We start from the raw sequence: 18,599 nt of genomic DNA, 5'->3' as shown, positions 1-18,599 counted from the left end.
ACGGGTTCTGCTCGGAAGAAGAGATACTTGGACCCCCCTGACGGGTTCTGCTCGGAGGAAGAGATACTTGGACCCCCCTGACGGGTTCTGCTTGGAGGAAGAGATACTTGGACCCTCCTGGCGGGTTCTGCTCGGAAGAAGAGATACTTGGACCCTCCTGGCGGGTTCTGCTCGGAGGAAGAGATACTTGGACCCTCCTGACGGGTTCTGCTCGGAAGAAGAGATACTTGGACCCTCCTGACGGGTTCTGCTCGGAAGAAGAGATACTTGGACCCCCCTGAGTGGTTCTGCTCGGAAGAAGAGATACTTGGACCCCCCTGGCGGGTTCTGCTCGGGAAGAAGAGATACTTGGACCCCCCTGACGGGTTCTGCTCAGAGGAAGAGATACTTGGACCCCCCTGACGGGTTCTGCTCGGAAGAAGAGATGCTTGGACCCTCCTGACGGGTTCTGCTTGGAAGAAGAGATACTTGGACCCTCCTGGCGGGTTCTGCTCGGGAAGAAGAGATACTTGGACCCTCCTGACGGGTTCTGCTCGGAGGAAGAGATACTTGGACCCCCCTGACGGGTTCTGCTCGGAAGAAGAGATACTTGGACCCTCCTGGCGGGTTCTGCTCGGAGGAAGTTACATTGACCCCCCTGACGGGTTCTGCTCGGAGGAAGAGATACTTGGACCCTCCTGACGGGTTCTGCTCGGAAGAAGAGATACTTGGACCCTCCTGACGGGTTCTGCTCGGAAGAAGAGATACTTGGACCCCCCTGACGGGTTCTGCTCGGAAGAAGAGATACTTGGACCCTCCTGACGGGTTCTGCTCGGAAGAAGAGATACTTGGACCCCCCTGACGGGTTCTGCTCGGAAGAAGAGATACTTGGACCCTCCTGACGGGTTCTGCTCGGAAGAAGAGATACTTGGACCCCCCTGACGGGTTCTGCTCGGAAGAAGAGATACTTGGACCCTCCTGGCGGGTTCTGCTCGGAAGAAGAGATACTTGGACCCTCCTGGCGGGTTCTGCTCGGAGGAAGAGATACTTGGACCCCCCTGGGTGGTTCTGCTCGGAGGAAGAGATACTTGGACCCCCCTGACGGGTTCGGCTCGGAGGAAGAGATACTTGGACCCCCCTGACGGGTTCTGCTCGGAAGAAGAGATACTTGGACCCCCCTGACGGGTTCTGCTCGGAGGAAGAGATACTTGGACCCCCCTGGCGGGTTCTGCTCGGAAGAAGAGATACTTGGACCCCCCTGGCGGGTTCTGCTCGGAGGAAGTTACATTGACCCCCCTGACGGGTTCTGCTCGGAGGAAGAGATACTTGGACCCTCCTGACGGGTTCTGCTCGGAAGAAGAGATACTTGGACCCTCCTGGCGGGTTCTGCTCGGAGGAAGTTACATTGACCCCCCTGACGGGTTCTGCTCGGAGGAAGAGATACTTGGACCCTCCTGACGGGTTCTGCTCGGAAGAAGAGATACTTGGACCCTCCTGACGGGTTCTGCTCGGAAGAAGAGATACTTGGACCCCCCTGACGGGTTCTGCTCGGAAGAAGAGATACTTGGACCCCCCTGACGGGTTCTGCTCGGAGGAAGAGATACTTGGACCCCCCTGACGGGTTCTGCTCGGAAGAAGAGATACTTGGACCCCCCTGACGGGTTCTGCTCGGAAGAAGAGATACTTGGACCCCCCTGACGGGTTCTGCTCGGAGGAAGAGATACTTGGACCCTCCTGACGGGTTCTGCTCGGAGGAAGAGATACTTGGACCCTCCTGACGGGTTCTGCTCGGAGGAAGAGATACTTGGACCCCCCTGAAGGGTTCTGCTCGGAAGAAGAGATACTTGGACCCCCCTGACGGGTTCTGCTCGGAGGAAGAGATACTTGGACCCCCCTGGCGGGTTCTGCTCGGAAGAAGAGATACTTGGACCCTCCTGGGTGGTTCTGCTCGGAGGAAGAGATACTTGGACCCCCCTGACGGGTTCTGCTCGGAGGAAGAGATACTTGGACCCTCCTGAGTGGTTGCAGAACTCTGACCTAGTGGACCTTCTATGAGGAGGAAGTCCCTCCATACTCTTCAGGTGAGGTTCCTGGTTCTCCTGTCCTGGAGACAATACTGCTCTGTCTTGTAGTATTCCCATCACTAATCCAATTATTTTTCCTTAGTCGGGTCTCCTCGTCCTCCATGGAAGATGCTCCTCCTGCTCCTGGCTCTTGTCCTCTATGTGAGGGGTGAGGGCTCCCCCCCAGGTGTGTACAAGTAAAGGGTTAAGTTGTTTTCTTGCTCTCTGTAGACACAAGTTGATCCCAAGTCTTGTCCCTCCATCACATTCCTGCCCGGGGCCCCCGGCGTGTTGGGGCGGCTCCCGGGTCCCCTTTGAAGTGGGATTGATAGAAGGATGTTGTGGGTCTCGGTGGGGGGAGGGGCGGGCCTTTGAAGTTAAAGCTTAGAAGAGTTATTAGAAGCCTGGCCCGGGGAGCTGACAATCTAATCTCTGATGTCACATTAGAACGTTCCGAATGTTTCACGGTGAACGGGAAGGATTATCGGGGTTCCGTGAACCGCGCCGGAGCAGAAGACATCCAGTGTCTCTACTGGAACCAAACCATCCAGCACCGCTTCAACGCCCATTCCGACCCGTCTGGGGAACTGGGACTCGGGGACCACAACTACTGCAGGTAAGTCCACCTGGGGGGGGGGGGGCTCCAAAACCTTCTAAACAAAGGGCCAGTTTACTTCAGGGGGGCTGGACTGTGACTGCCCCAGAATAGTGTCCCATCATTGGTGTCAGTGGCAGGAATAGTGTCCCATCATTGGTATCAGTGGCAGGAATAGTGTCCCATCATTGGTTTCAGTGGGAGGAATAGTGTCCCATCATTGGTTTCAGTGGGAGGAATAGTGTCCCATCATTGGTGTCAGTGGGAGGAATAGTGTCCCATCATTGGTGTCAGTGGGAGGAATAGTGTCCCATCATTGGTATCAGTGGGAGGAATAGTGTCCCATCATTGGTATCAGTGGGAGGAATAGTGTCCCATCATTGGTGTCAGTGGGAGGAATAGTGTCCCATCATTGGTGTCAGTGGGAGAAATAGTGTCCCATCATTGGTGTCAGTGGGAGGAATAGTGTCCCATCATTGGTGTCAGTGGGAGGAATAGTGTCCCATCATTGGTGTCAGTGGGGGGAATAGTGTCCCATCATTGGTGTCAGTGGGAGGAATAGTGTCCCATCATTGGTGTCAGTGGGAGAAATAGTGTCCCATCATTGGTGTCAGTGGGGGGAATAGTGTCCCATCATTGGTGTCAGTGGGGGGAATAGTGTCCCATCATTGGTGTCAGTGGGAGGAATAGTGTCCCATCATTGGTGTCAGTGGGAGGAATTGTGTCCCATCATTGGTGTCAGTGGGAGGAATAGTGTCCCATCATTGGTGTCAGTGGGAGGAATAGTGTCCCATCATTGGTGTCAGTGGGGGGAATAGTGTCCCATCATTGGTGTCAGTGGGGGGGATAGTGTCCCATCATTGGTGTCAGTGGGAGGAATAGTGTCCCATCATTGGTGTCAGTGGGAGGAATAGTGTCCCATCATTGGTGTCAGTGGGGGGAATAGTGTCCCATCATTGGTGTCAGTGGGAGGAATAGTGTCCCATCATTGGTGTCAGTGGGAGGAATAGTGTCCCATCATTGGTGTCAGTGGGGGGAATAGTGCCCCATCATTGGTGTCAGTGGGAGGAATAGTGTCCCATCATTGGTGTCAGTGGGAGGAATAGTGTCCCATCATTGGTGTCAGTGGGGGAATAGTGTCCCATCATTGGTGTCAGTGGGAGGAATAGTGTCCCATCATTGGTGTCAGTGGAAGGAATAGTGCCCCATCATTGGTGTCAGTGGGAGGAGTAGTGTCCCATATTAGTGGGAGGAGTCCGGCCCGTGGGTTGGGTGGGTTTCTCCTGTACCCACTTCCATATATAGAGATACTGAGATGGGTTTTCCTGCAGGAACCCGGACTCTGACGTCCAGCCGTGGTGTTACGTATCGGAGACGGAGGATGGGCAGTACTGGAAGTTCTGCGATATCCCGACATGCCACAGTGAGTAGCCCACGCCCGGCTCCATCGCCCTTCTCTGGTGGGGTGTAGAATGTTCCGGTCATTAGTCGCCCAGGCGGGATTGGTACCGGGCGCACGACCGCCATGAATGGTCACCCCGAGTTCATGTACTTATCAATCGTGTGACCACTTACCTGTACATACCTATTCATTACCAGACCAGCCTGTCATAGTTTGACTGACAATTACTCACTCATAAGACACTATGGGCCAGATTCCTCTTCCACCCTTCATATGAGGAAAGATAAACAAAGGGAAGGGTTCTAATAAGTGGAGGAGATCTTCAGAAATGTCCTGGTGAGGGTCCGCCTTCCACGTCCTCGTTCCGTGTGATCCGTGTGTTCCGTGTGTTCCGTGTGATCCGTGTGTTCCGTGTGTTCCGTGTGTTCCGTGTGTTCCGTGTGATCCGTGTGATCCGTGTGTTCCGTGTGATCCGTGTGTTCCGTGTGTTCCGTGTGTTCCGTGTGTTCCGTGTGATCCGTGTGTTCCGTGTGATCCGTGTGTTCCGTGTGTTCCGTGTGATCCGTGTGTTCCGTGTGATCCGTGTGTTCCGTGTGTTCCGTGTGATCCGTGTGTTCCGTGTGATCCGTGTGTTCCGTGTGATCCGTGTGTTCCGTGTGATCCGTGTGTTCCCTGTGTTCTGCGTGATCCGTGTGTTCCGTGTGATCCGTGTGTTCCGTGTGATCTGTATGTTCCGTGTGTTCTGTGTGATCCGCGTGTTCCGCATGGTCTGTGTGTTCCGTGTCTGTATAATATAAAATGTTCTTTGGATAAAGGGATGGTGACGGTGAATTGTGTCCCCGCAGTGCCCGGGTACATTGGATGCTTTGTAGACTACGGGACTCCTCCGGCTCTTTCCGGGAGCAGCGGAACCTCCGGAAAACTGACCATCCACACCTGCATCCAGTTCTGCCGAATACGGGGGTATCAGGTACTCACTACAGCCAGATCTTCCCGAAACACTACTCAGTCCCACCCCCCTACTATACAGTCCCACCCCCTCCGATACACTCCACAGTCCCACCCCCCTCCTATACACTCCACAGTCCCACCCCCCTCCCATACACTCCACAGTCCCACCCCCTCCCATACACTCCACAGTCCCACCCCCCTCCTATACACTCCACAGTCCCACCCCCCTCCCATACACTCCACAGTCCCACCCCCCCCCCTCCGATACACTCCTCAGTCCCACCCCCCCTCAGTCCCACCCCCCTCCTATACAGTCCCACCCCCCTCCTATACCCTCCTCAGTCCCACCCCCCTCCTATACACTCCACAGTCCCACCCCCCCCCCCCCTCCGATACACTCCACAGTCCCACCCCCCCTCCTATACACTCCACAGTCCCACCCCCCCTCCTATACACTCCACAGTCCCACCCCCCTCCCATACACTCCACAGTCCCACCCCCCTCCCATACACTCCACAGTCCCACCCCCCTCATATACACTCCACAGTCCCACCCCCCCTCCTATACACTCCACAGTCCCACCCCCCCTCCTATACACTCCACAGTCCCACCCCCCTCCCATACACTCCACAGTCCCACCCCCTTCGATTACACTCCACAGTCCCATGACCTTTGTGAATGGATCCCTATGCCCTTTGTGAATGGAGCCCTATGCCCTTTGTGAATGGAGCCCTATGCCCTTTGTGAATGGAGCCCTATGCCCTTTGTGAATGGAGCCCTATGCCCTTTGTGAATGGAGCCCTATGCCCTTTGTGAATGGGGCCCTATGCCCTTTGTGAATGGAGCCCTATGCCCTATGTGAATGGAGCCCTATGCCCTATGTGAATGGAGACCTATGCCCTTTGTAAATGGAGCCCTATGCTCTTTGTGAATGGAGCCCTATGCTTTTTGTGAATGGAGCCCTATGCCCTTTGTGAATGGAGCCCTATGCCCTTTGTGAATGGAGCCCTATGCTTTTTGTGAATGGAGCCCTATGCTCTTTGTGAACGGAGCCCTATGCTTTTTGTGAATGGAGCCCTATGCCCTTTGTGAATGGAGCCCTATGCTCTTTGTGAATGGAACCCTATGCCCTTTGTGAATTGAGCCCTATGCCCCTTGTGAACGGAGCCCTATGCCCTTTGTGAATGGAGCCCTATGCTCTTTGTGAACGGAGCCCTATGCTCTTTGTGAATGGAGCCCTATGCTCTTTGTGAATGGAGACCTATGCTTTTTGTGAATGGAGCCCTATGCCCTTTGTGAATGGAGCCCTATGCCCTTTGTGAATGGGGCCCTATGCCCTTTGTGAATGGAGCCCTATGCCCTTTTTGAATGGAACCCTATGCCCTTTGTGAATGGATCCCTATGCTCTTTGTGAATGGAGCCCTATGCCCTTTGTGAATGGAGCCCTATGCCCTTTTTGAATGGAACCCTATGCCCTTTGTGAATGGAGCCCAATGCTCTTTGTGAATGGAGCCCTATGCTCTTTGTGAATGGAGACCTATGCTCTTTGTGAATGGAGCCCTATGCTCTTTGTGAATGGAGCCCTATGTGAATTGAGCCCTATGCTCTTTGTGAATGGAGCCCTATGCTTTTTGTGAATGGAGCCCTATGCCCTTTGTGAATAAAGCCCTATGTCCTTTGTGAATGGAGCCCTATGCCCTTTGTGAATGGACCCCTACGCTCTTTGTGAATGGAGACCTATGCTCTTTGTGAATGGAGCCCTACGCCCTTTGTGAATGGAGCCCAATGCCCTTTGCGAATGGAGCCCTATGCCCTATGTGAATGGAGCTTTATGCTCTTTGTGAATGGAGGTGCCCGTCTGTGCACGGTTCCTGACTTTGGCGCTTGGTTCTTGTGTCCAGTATGCAGGTCTGGAGGCCGGCTACGCCTGTTTCTGCGGCAGTCCTTCCGATGTGGCCTTGTTGCAGAGGGTTAGCAGCTCCCAGTGTGACCATACGTGCTTCGGGAAGGCCAGCGAGGTGTGCGGTGGAGACGGGAATCTCAGCGTGTATAGCAGTAAGTATGGTGATGCTCGGGACAATCTCTTCATGTTCCCATTGAGGTGAAGATAATCCGCAGATTACAGAGAGATCTATAAATCTGTGTCCACAGATAATGTGGCCGATCGTTTCAGAGGTCCATCGACTTGTCATTATTTCCCTCACTCCTCGGAGGGGGTGAGAGTTGGCCCCCGATATGCAGGAGATCCTCTCTGTAGGCCTCCATGGTGTAATGTTGGTGTTGTGTTCTCTCTGCAGCGTGGATCGGGGCCTGCAGCGGGAACTTCTCTTCTCTATCCGGAGTCCTCTACTCTCCGGATTATCCCGATGAATACGGTCCGGGCAGCTCCTGTTCTTGGGATATTCACACCCCGGGAGCCGCCACCATGGAGATCACCTTTCATATCTTCCACGTTGAAGACCCAAACGACGTTCTGGAGGTGCGAGATAAAGAAACGGGAAGTCTTCTCACCCAAATAAAAGGAGGCCAGGATCCTCCCAACACTGTGACCTATCCAACCGGATCTCTCCGCCTCACCTTCACGTCTGATGGCGCACGCAGCGGCCAGGGATTCGCCCTGACCTACAGAGGTAAGACAAGGTGGGTGGGATCTCCATTACAGGGGGCTCAGGAGATTGGTGTGGGGGGTGGTGGGGTTTAGAGAGGTGCACCATGGAAAAAATTTGCCTAATTTCGGAAAGGTTACGTTAATAATTTTGTTTCGCCATATTTGTTATGTTAGAATGATTCGTTTTCGGAATTTGTTTCTTATATTCGTTTTTTTCAACGAACCCAGGACTATGTCCGCCATCAATGCTTCCTCTGTCCAGAACCAGCCCCGTCCAAGACTCTTTAGCCCCCCCAGTCACCAGACAACACCAGTCTTGGAGTACATCAGGAATCGCCTCATTATTTGAGATCTCACACAAATATATACACAAGAATGACAATACAAACTGTAACCAGAAACCTAATAAACATGAGCTAATTATCGAATCCTTCAGACAGCCTAGGTGACTCAGAGGCATGACCTTTAGGACAGACTTGCCGTCTTCTAGCTCAGAAGACACAATCAACATTATCATAAATAGAAACACAGAAAACCTTCTCACAATAGCAGACATAATTAACACAAACAACAATGGGTGAGAGACTCTTAGAGCCCACACTAGACTTATTTACAATAAACACATTCTAGCCGACAACAGGATAGAAGAATACGCTGGCCAACCCATTCTTCAGAACATATTTACTGAGCTGACTAACCTCCAATGAAGTGAACGATCTTCCAGGCAGAGTTTTTTTTTACCACCACCATAAATCGTTGTCATGGTGGGCCAGGACCTTCTTCCTGGTGGTGGACTTTCTGCAGATGACACTGAGTTTCTTGAATTTTTTTGTCTATGTAGCTGATTAGGGATGAGGAGCAGAGATGGACCTAACAAAGTTATGTGATCACCAGATTGGCACTGACATAATGATCACATGGTATTGTTATTAAATAAAGGTCAGGTGAGGATGCAGAGAAGGTGCAATACAAGGAGTAACTGGCTTCTCACCCTGTGTTTTAGGTAATTCTACCACTCCAGTTGAAGGAAAGACCAATAACAGTGAGTTTTATTGTCAATAACCCACAATGCCTGGTGCTGTCCAATGAGGGCCAACGGCTGCAGAAAGCTGGGTCTGGCATGCTTGTGGGTTGGGGGGGGTTTTGTTGGATCTGGGTCTGGCATGCTTGTGGGTTGGGTTGTGGTTTTACTTGGTCTGGCATGCTCGTGGGTTGGGGTTTGGTTGGATCTGGGTCTGGCAGGCTTGTGGGTTGAGGTTTTGTTGGATCTGGGTCTGGCATGCTTGTGGGTTGGGTTGGGGTTTTGTTGGAGCTAGAATTGGCATTCTTGTGGGTTAGGTTGGGGTTTTACTTGGTCTGGCATTCTCGTGGGTTGGGGTTTTGTTGGAGCTGGGTCTGGCAGGCTTGTGGTTTGAGGTTTTGTTGGATCTGGGTCTGGCAAGCTTGTGGGTTGGGTTTTTGTTGGATCTGGGTCTGGCATGCTTGTGGGTTGTTTTTTTTTTTTTGATCTGGGTCTGGCATGCTTGTGGGTTGGGTTGAGGTATTGTTGGATCTGGGTCTGGCATGCTTGTGGGTTGGGTTGGGGTTTTGTTGGATCTGGGTCTGGCATGCTTGTTGGTTGGGTTGGGGTTTTGTTGGAGCTGGAATTGGCATTCTTGTGGGTTGGGTTGTGGTTTTACTTGGTCTGGCATGCTCGTGGGTTGGGGTTTTGTTGGAGCTGGGTCTTGCATGCTTGTGGGTTAGGTTGTGGTTTTGTTGGATCTGGGTCTGGTATGCTTGTGGGTTGGGTTGGGGTTTTGTTGGAGCTGGGTCTGGCATGCTTGTAGGTTGGGTTGGGGTTTTGTTGAAGCTGGGTTTGGCATGCTTTTGGGTTGGGGTTTTGTTGGATCTGGGTCTGGCATGCTTGTGGGTTAGGTTGTGGTTTTGTTGGAGCTGGGTCTGGCATGCTTGTGGGTTGGATTGGGGTTTTATTGATGCTGGGTCTGGCATGCTTGTGGGTTAGGTTGTGGTTTTGTTGGAGCTGGGTCTGGCATGCTTGTGGGTTAGGTTGTGGTTTTGTTGGAGCTGGGTCTGGCATGCTTGTGGGTTGGGTTGAGGTTTTGTTGGAGTGGCTGTAGATCTGAAATGGTCTTAGAACTACGTGACCTCATACCCAGTCATAATCTCTCTGTTTTACAGCCTGGTTCCTCCTGGCGGCTGGATTGACCCTCCTGGCTCTCGGGATCGGCTACTTCATATGGCAGTAAGTACTTCTGCAAAACACATCTTTTGTGTGCAATGGGTGAAGCTGTTTGTTGGGGTTGTGTTGTCAAAGAATGCTAGGACCGTTCATCTCAGGACAAGGTTGGTGAAGCCAAACCATCCCACAGGAAATATACTCAACTTTGCAGAATGAAGAGGATTCTGAAGGTGGTGGTAGGTTGGCAGTAACATCCATCACACGCTTCACTTGGAAGTGTTTAATGAGGGTTCGTATCAGTGGGAGGAATAGTGTCCCATCACTGGTGTCAGTGGGAGGAATGGTTCCTCATCATTGGTGTCAGTGGGAGGAATGGTTCCTCATCGTTGGTGTCAGTGGGAGGAATAGTACCTTGTATCAGTGGAAGAAACATTGCCCCAAGGTCTGGATAAAGGCAAGCAAAGAGCAGCAGTTTGGAGACCACTGCTGTAGACACGGGTAGTAATTTAAGAGGATATCCCACCAAAGTGAGGTAGATGGCTGTCACCAGAATAAGTGTCCTCATTGGAAGATTTCCCTTCCTCCTGTTTGAATTTCCCATCACTTTCTGTCCAATTTAAATGCTCCCCAGGATTGAGGGCTACTATAAATAATATGGAGAGAAGGTAAGTGTCACTTTCCAGCCGGCACAGACCACATGACAGGTCACATGACCAGGAGTGGCATGGGACCCTATAGCAGGCAGGTACATTGATGCCATTTGCAGTACCTCAACCCTTACCCTTCTTAATTGCTAAACTTTGAATATTGCACTGGTACCCCGCAGGTGGATTGGTCATCCTCTGAGGAACAATGTGCGGTGCTGAATGTCCGTTCTAATCGCGCCGATAAGGTTCGGTATCAAACATGACTCTTATTCATAAGGTTTTTCTTTTTCTCAGGTATGCCCCCCGTGGACGGCGGGTTCTGGTCCAGGGAACAGACGATGAGCGTCCATGCAGCTTCATGCTATGCCGACAAACAAAGGGGCCGACTGGGGATCTGGCCAGCGTCAATCAGTCTTCAATGAAATCTCTGATCTGACGGTCCGAAATGGAGCAGTCTGAACTTTGTAATTACAGGCAATGGGTCATTGTGGCCCCCTGCAGACCAGCGGTGAATGAAGCGCACATGGTGGTCACTGAGCCAATGTGGTGGGACATTTATAGACACTCATACAGTGCTGGACACTGAGAGGATGGAACAGACTTCTCTGCTATCAGACCATGATGGGTCACCGCATGAGATCTGAAACAAGGCCAGAGCATCTGGGAAGAACAAGGACTGCAAAATCCTCCCGAAGATTGTCCAATAAGGTCCAGGACTTCAAAATCGACCCATGGATTGTCCAAGGCATTCCAGGACTTCAAAATCCTCCCATGGATTGTCCAAGGCGTCCAGGACTTCAAAATCCTCCCATGGATTGTCCAAGGCGTCCAGGACTTCAAAATCCTCCCATGGATTGTCCAAGGCGTCCAGGACTTCAAAATCCTCCCATGGATTGTCCAAGGCGTCCAGGACTTCAAAATCCACCCATGGATTGTCCAAGGCATTCCAGGACTTCAAAATCCTCCCATGGATTGTCCAAGGCGTCCAGGACTTCAAAATCCTCCCATGGATTGTCCAAGGCGTCCAGGACTTCAAAATCCTCCCATGGATTGTCCAAGGCGTCCAGGACTTCAAAATCCACCCATGGATTGTCCAAGAAGGTCCATGACTGCAAAATCCACCCATGGATTGTCCAAGAAGGTCCATGACTGCAAAATCCACCCATGGATTGTCCAAGAAGGTCCATGACTGCAAAATCCACCCATGGATTGTCCAAGAAGGTCCATGACTGCAAAATTCACCCATGGATTGTCCAAGGCGTCCAGGATTTCAAAATCCTCCCATGGATTGTCCAAGGCGTCCAGGACTTCAAAATCCTCCCATGGATTGTCCAATAAGGTGTCCAGGACTTCAAAATCCTCCCATGGATTGTCCAAGGCGTCCAGGACTTCAAAATCCACCCATGGATTGTCCAAGAAGGTCCATGACTGCAAAATCCACCCATGGATTGTCCAAGAAGGTCCATGACTGCAAAATCCACCCATGGATTGTCCAAGAAGGCCCAGGACTTCAAAATCCTCCCATGGATTGTCCAAGAAGGTCCAGAACTGCAAAATCCATCCATGGATTGTCCAATAAGGTCCAGGACTTCAAAATCCACCCATGGATTGTCCAAGGCATTCCAGGACTTCAAAATCCTCCCATGGATTGTCCATCCATGGACCATGACTGAGGAATCCACCCGAGGAGAGTCCAGTAAGGTCCATGACTGAGGAATCCACCCATGGAGAGTCCAGGAAGGTCCATGACTGAGGAATCCACCCAAGGAGAGTCCAGGAAGGTCCAGGACTGTTAATCCATCCCTTCCCTCCTTCTCTGGAATTGGCGCTGTTGGCAGCGGGTTTTGCTGGGAATTAACTCTTGGCAGCCCAGGACTCTTCTGGAATAAACCTCATCAATGGTTAATAAAAAGAAATCTGAACTCACACAAACCAATCAGATCTTGTCCGATTGAAGCTCAGGTGTAGCGTGGGCTTCCCTTCTGCTCCCCAGTTTTGACGTTGAACCCAAACAGAAAACTCTCCACCAATGTCCAGACTTTCCGCCATGTTTTGGATTCCTGGACTTTCCTCTGAGTTTCCACCTTGCTAAATTTGGCGTATTTCAGCCGCACTCAGCTTTTTTTTGCTGAACAACACCAAGCTTTATTGACACCAGAGTAGGTCAGACAGACCTTTTCTCCCTCGTTAGATGTGACTCTGAAACTGACGCACTTCACCTGTAATATGTGCTTAATCTGCTATGATCAAGCCTTTATTACGGGCGAAATGCGTTTTGGCAGGGTGACCTCTCACAGGGGAGAGAATGTCTGTTTGTCCTACTCTGGTCTCAATAAAGCTTGTTACAAAAAGCAGTGTTTACACTTCACAGAGAGAACACTCAAGAGGACCTGTCATGAAGGACCAATGGATGTGCAGCATGGTGTCCTTGTATCAATCAGAGACATAAGAGGACCTGTCATGAAGGACCAATGGATGTGCAGCATGGTGTCCTTGTATCAGTCAGAGACATAAGAGGACCTGTCATGAAGGACCAATGGATGTGAAGCATGGTGTCCTTGTATCAATCAGAGACATAAGAGGACCTGTCATGAAGGACCAATGGATGTGCAGCATGGTGTCCTTGTATCAGTCAGAGACATAAGAGGACCTGTCATGAAGGACCAATGGATGTGAAGCATGGTGTCCTTGTATCAGTCAGAGACATAAGAGGACCTGTCATGAAGGACCAATGGATGTGCAGCATGGTGTCCGTGTATCAATCAGAGACATAAGAGGACCTGTCATGAAGGACCAATGGATGTGCAGCATGGTGTCCTTGTATCAGTCAGAGACATAAGAGGACCTGTCATGAAGGACCAATGGATGTGAAGCATGGTGTCCTTGTATCAGTCAGAGACATAAGAGGACCTGTCATGAAGGACCAATGGATGTGAAGCATGGTGTCCTTGTATCAGTCAGAGACACAAGAGGACCTGTCATGAAGGACCAATGGATGTGCAGCATGGTGTCCTTGTATCAATCAGAGACATAAGAGGACCTGTCATGAAGGACCAATGGATGTGCAGCATGGTGTCCTTGTATCAGAGACATAAGAGGACCTCAGGGGACGGCACAGCTAACCTTGGGAGAGGAGGACCAGACTCCATGTGGGCCGTACAATGTGAATAATGTATATAAAGGATCTCCATACATAGAGCCCTTCTGGTGTCTTCTGTATTGCTCTGGATATACAAGTATCCGTCTGACTGTCCAATCATTGCCCAGCCCGGAACCATGTCATATAAGGGGAAACCAATCAATGTTAGATTAGGGAGGGCGGGGGAGGAGATGGCATGGGATAGGAGGGTACAGGGCCAGGGGTGACTTGGAGGTACATGGTCAAAGACGGCGGGAAGGGGGGTAGAGTGTACGTCACCACTGTCCCGGCTCCACCCACACCTTATCTCCCCACCACCCCTTCTCCCTCCTGACTCCCCCAGTACTGTGCCCTCCTGACTCCCCCAGTACTGTGCCCTCCTGATCCCAGTACTGTACCCTCCTGACTCCCAGTACTGTGCCCTCCTGACTCCCCCAGTACTGTGCCCTCCTGACTCCCCCAGTACTGTGCCCTCCTGACTCCCCCAGTACTGTGCCCTCCTGACTCCCCCTGTACTGTGCCCTCCTGACTCCCTGAGTACTGTGCCCTCCTGATCCAAGTACTGTGCCCTCCTGACTCCCCCAGTACTGTGCCCTCCTGACTCCCCCAGTACTGTGCCCTCCTGACTCCCCCAGTACTGTGCCCTCCTGACTCCCCCAGTGCTGTGCCCTCCTGACTCCCCCAGTACTGTGCCCTCCTGACTCCCCCAGTACTGTGCCCTCCTGACTCCCCCAGTACTGTGCCCTCCTGACTCCCCCTGTACTGTGCCCTCCTGACTCCCTGAGTACTGTGCCCTCCTGATCCAAGTACTGTGCCCTCCTGACTCCCCCAGTACTGTGCCCTCCTGACTCCCCCAGTACTGTGCCCTCCTGATCCAAGTACCGTGCCCTCCTGACTCCCAGTACTGTGCCCTCCTGATCCTAGTACTGTGCCCTCCTGACTCCCAGTACTGTGCCCTCCTGATCCCAGTACTGTGCCCTCCTGATCCCAGTACTGTGCCCTCCTGATCCTAGTACTGTGCCCTCCTGACTCCCAGTACTGTGCCCTCCTGACTCCCCTTGTACTGTGCCCTCCTGACTCCCCCTGTACTGTGCCCTCCTGACTCCCCCAGTACTGTGCCCTCCTGACTCCCCCAGTACTGTGCCCTCCTGACTCCCCCAGTACTGTGCCCTCCTGACTCCCCAGTACTGTGCCCTCCTGACTCCCCCAGTACTGTGCCCTCCTGACTCCCCTTGTACTGTGCCCTCCTGACTCCCCCAGTACTGTGCCCTCCTGATCCCAGTACTGTGCCCTCCTGACTCCCCCTGTACTGTGCCCTCCTGACTCCCCCTGTACTGTGCCCTCCTGACTCCCCCAGTACTGTGCCCTCCTGACTCCTCCAGTACTGTGCCCTCCTGACTCCCCTTGTACTGTGCCCTCTTGACTCCCCCAGTACTGTGCCCTCCTGACTCCCCCAGTACTGTGCCCTCCTGACTCCCCCAGTACTGTGCCCTCCTGACTCCCCCAGTAATGTGCCCTCCTGACTCCCCCAGTACTGTGCCCTCCTGACTCCCCCTGTACTGTGCCCTCCTGACTCCCCCAGTACTGTGCCCTCCTGACTCCCCCTGTACTGTGCCCTCCTGACTCCCCCAGTACTGTGCCCTCCTGACTCCCAGTACTGTGCCCTCCTGACTCCCCCTGTACTGTGCCCTCCTGACTCCCCCAGTACTGTGCCCTCCTGATCCCAGTACTGTGCCCTCCTGACTCCCCCAGTAATGTGCCCTCCTGACTCCCCCAGTACTGTGCCCTCCTGACTCCCCCTGTACTGTGCCCTCCTGACTCCCCCAGTACTGTGCCCTCCTGACTCCCCCAGTACTGTGCCCTCCTGACTCCCCCAGTACTGTGCCCTCCTGACTCCCCCTGTACTGTGCCCTCCTGACTCCCCTGTACTGTGCCCTCCTGACTCCCCCTGTACTGTGCCCTCCTGACTCCCCCAGTACTGTGCCCTCCTGACTCCCAGTACTGTGCCCTCCTGATCCTAGTACTGTGCCCTCCTGACTCCCCCAGTACTGTGCCCTCCTGACTCCCCCAGTACTGTGCCCTCCTGACTCCCCCAGTACTGTGCCCCCCCCCCTACACTTTGTGTTGATTAGTCTTTGATTTGTGTCTTTCTTATTGTTTGAAATAAATGTCATTGAAAGTACAAATAAATATACAATGTTTCATTCTATCGACTATTTATACTTTCATTCTTGAGAGTAGATGTGTGAACTGGGCAGGCTGGTACGGGGCCCCAGTGCATTACTTTGCCCAGGGGCCTAAGATGCCATGAAGACGGCCCTGGTGGCATTCCACCACCTAGCACGTGTTAGCAGAGGAGGAACGGAACGCTGGTTGTAATGTATTCTTATTGCATGTGGGTCCAGCGCCCCCTCATGGCCAGAGGCCAAACTACTTCAGCACCACACACACTATATCACCAAAAGTATTGGGACGCCGGCCTTTACACTCACATTATATATATATATATACACCCCCCCCCCCCCTCCTCTATAGACACTATATCACCAAAAGTATTGGGACGCCCGCCTTTACACTCACATTATATATATATATATACACCCCCCCCCCCCCCTCCTCTATAGACACTATATCACCAAAAGTATTGGGACGCCGGCCTTTATACACACATGAACTTTAATGACCCCCAGTCTTAGTCCGGAGGGTTCAATATTGAGTTGGCTCCGCCCTTTGCACCTTCACCTCTTCTGGGAAGGCTGTCCACAAGGTTTAGGGGTGTGTCTATGGGAAGGCCGTCCACAAGGTTTAGGGGTGTGTCTATGGGAAGGCTGTCCACAAGGTTTAGGGGTGTGTCTACGGGAAGGCCGTCCACAAGGTTTAGGGGTGTGTCTATGGGAAGGCCGCCCACAAGGTTTAGGGGCGTGTCTACGGGAAGGCCGTCCACAAGGTTTAGGGGTGTGTCTATGGGAAGGCCGTCCACAAGGTTTAGGAGTGTGTCTATGGGAAGGCTGTCCACAAGGTTTAGGGGTGTGTCTATGGGAAGGCTGTCCACAAGGTTTAGGGGTGTGTCTACGGGAAGGCCGTCCACAAGGTTTAGGGGTGTGTCTATGGGAAGGCCGTCCACAAGGTTTAGGGGTGTGTCTACGGGAAGGCTGTCCACAAGGTTTAGGGGTGTGTCTACGGGAAGGCCGTCCACAAGGTTTAGGGGTGTGTCTATGGGAAGGCCGTCCACAAGGTTTAGGGGTGTGTCTACGGGAAGGCTGTCCACAAGGTTTAGGGGTGTGTCTACGGGAAGGCCGTCCACAAGGTTTAGGGGTGTGTCTACGGGAAGGCCGTCCACAAGGTTTAGGGGTGTGTCTACGGGAAGGCCGTCCACAAGGTTTAGGGGTGTGTCTACGGGAAGGCCGTCCACAAGGTTTAGGGGTGTGTCTATGGGAAGGCGGTCCACAAGGTTTAGGGGTGTGTCTACGGGAAGGCCGTCCACAAGGTTTAGGGGTGTGTCTATGGGAAGGCCGTCCACAAGGTTTAGGGGTGTGTCTATGGGAAGGCCGTCCACAAGGTTTAGGGGTGTGTCTATGGGAAGGCCGTCCACAAGGTTTAGGAGGGTGTCTATGGGAAGGCCGTCCACAAGGTTTAGGGGTGTGTCTATGGGAAGGCCGTCCACAAGGTTTAGGGGTGTGTCTATGGGAAGGCTGTCCACAAGGTTTAGGGGTGTGTCTACGGGAAGGCCGTCCACAAGGTTTAGGGGTGTGTCTATGGGAAGGCCGTCCACAAGGTTTAGGAGTGTGTCTATGGGAAGGCTGTCCACAAGGTTTAGGGGTGTGTCTATGGGAAGGCTGTCCACAAGGTTTAGGGGTGTGTCTACGGGAAGGCCGTCCACAAGGTTTAGGGGTGTGTCTATGGGAAGGCCGTCCACAAGGTTTAGGGGTGTGTCTACGGGAAGGCTGTCCACAAGGTTTAGGGGTGTGTCTACGGGAAGGCCGTCCACAAGGTTTAGGGGTGTGTCTATGGGAAGGCCGTCCACAAGGTTTAGGGGTGTGTCTACGGGAAGGCTGTCCACAAGGTTTAGGGGTGTGTCTACGGGAAGGCCGTCCACAAGGTTTAGGGGTGTGTCTACGGGAAGGCCGTCCACAAGGTTTAGGGGTGTGTCTACGGGAAGGCCGTCCACAAGGTTTAGGGGTGTGTCTACGGGAAGGCCGTCCACAAGGTTTAGGGGTGTGTCTATGGGAAGGCGGTCCACAAGGTTTAGGGGTGTGTCTACGGGAAGGCCGTCCACAAGGTTTAGGGGTGTGTCTATGGGAAGGCCGTCCACAAGGTTTAGGGGTGTGTCTATGGGAAGGCCGTCCACAAGGTTTAGGGGTGTGTCTATGGGAAGGCCGTCCACAAGGTTTAGGAGGGTGTCTATGGGAAGGCCGTCCACAAGGTTTAGGGGTGTGTCTATGGGAAGGCCGTCCACAAGGTTTAGGGGTGTGTCTATGGGAAGGCCGTCCACAAGGTTTAGGGGAGTGTCTATGGGAAGGCTGTCCACAAGGTTTAGGGGTGTGTCTAGGGGAAGGCCGTCCACAAGGTTTAGGGGCGTGTCTACGGGAAGGCCGTCCACAAGGTTTAGGGGTGTGTCTATGGGAAGGCCATCCACAAGGTTTAGGGGTGTGTCTATGGGAAGGCCGTCCACAAGGTTTAGGGGTGTGTCTACGGGAAGGCCGTCCGCAAGGTTTAGGGGTGTGTCTATGGGAAGGCCGTCCACAAGGTTTAGGGGTGTGTCTATGGGAAGGCCGTCCACAAGGTTTAGGGGTGTGTCTACGGGAAGGCCGTCCACAAGGTTTAGGGGTGTGTCTATGGGAAGGCCGTCCACAAGGTTTAGGGGTGTGTCTATGGGAAGGCCGTCCACAAGGTTTAGAGGCGTGTCTATGGGAAGGCCGTCCACAAGGTTTAGGGGTGTGTCTATGGGAAGGCCGTCCACAAGGTTTAGGGGTGTGTCTATGGGAAGGCTGTCCACAAGGTTTAGGGGTGTGTCTATGGGAAGGCCGTCCACAAGG

The 18,599-nt window shown here is 52.9% G+C and overlaps 1 protein-coding gene across 1 annotated transcript; it reads left to right on the top strand.

The window, feature by feature from the left end:
- The first annotated feature begins 1,968 nt into the window (after nt 1–1,968).
- KREMEN2 (kringle containing transmembrane protein 2) lies at nt 1,969–10,866 on the top strand. The gene is made up of 10 exons (XM_040355832.1): nt 1,969–2,060; nt 2,146–2,229; nt 2,490–2,658; nt 3,969–4,060; nt 4,885–5,009; nt 6,892–7,045; nt 7,288–7,620; nt 8,602–8,640; nt 9,777–9,840; nt 10,719–10,866. The coding sequence occupies exons 2-10, from the start codon at nt 2,172–2,174 to the stop codon at nt 10,858–10,860; spliced, it is 1,176 nt and encodes a 391-aa protein (XP_040211766.1). The 5' UTR covers nt 1,969–2,060; nt 2,146–2,171; the 3' UTR covers nt 10,861–10,866.
- Nucleotides 10,867–18,599: the final 7,733 nt, after the last annotated feature.

This window comes from Rana temporaria, chromosome 6 (assembly GCF_905171775.1).
Source record: "Rana temporaria chromosome 6, aRanTem1.1, whole genome shotgun sequence".
Lineage (NCBI taxonomy): Eukaryota > Metazoa > Chordata > Amphibia > Anura > Ranidae > Rana > Rana temporaria.
Note: the sequence above shows the minus strand (reverse complement) of the source record. Positions and strands in the feature narration are given on the sequence as shown.

Coding starts and splice junctions, on each gene's coding strand:
- KREMEN2 (XM_040355832.1), top strand. CDS start 2,172: ATGCTCCTCCTGCTCCTGGCTCTTGTCCTCTATGTGAGGGGTGAGGGC. Junction 2,230..2,489: donor GGGTGAGGGCTCCCCCCCAG/GTGTGTACAAGT, acceptor ATGTCACATTAG/AACGTTCCGAATGTTTCACG. Junction 2,659..3,968: donor GGGGACCACAACTACTGCAG/GTAAGTCCACCT, acceptor GTTTTCCTGCAG/GAACCCGGACTCTGACGTCC.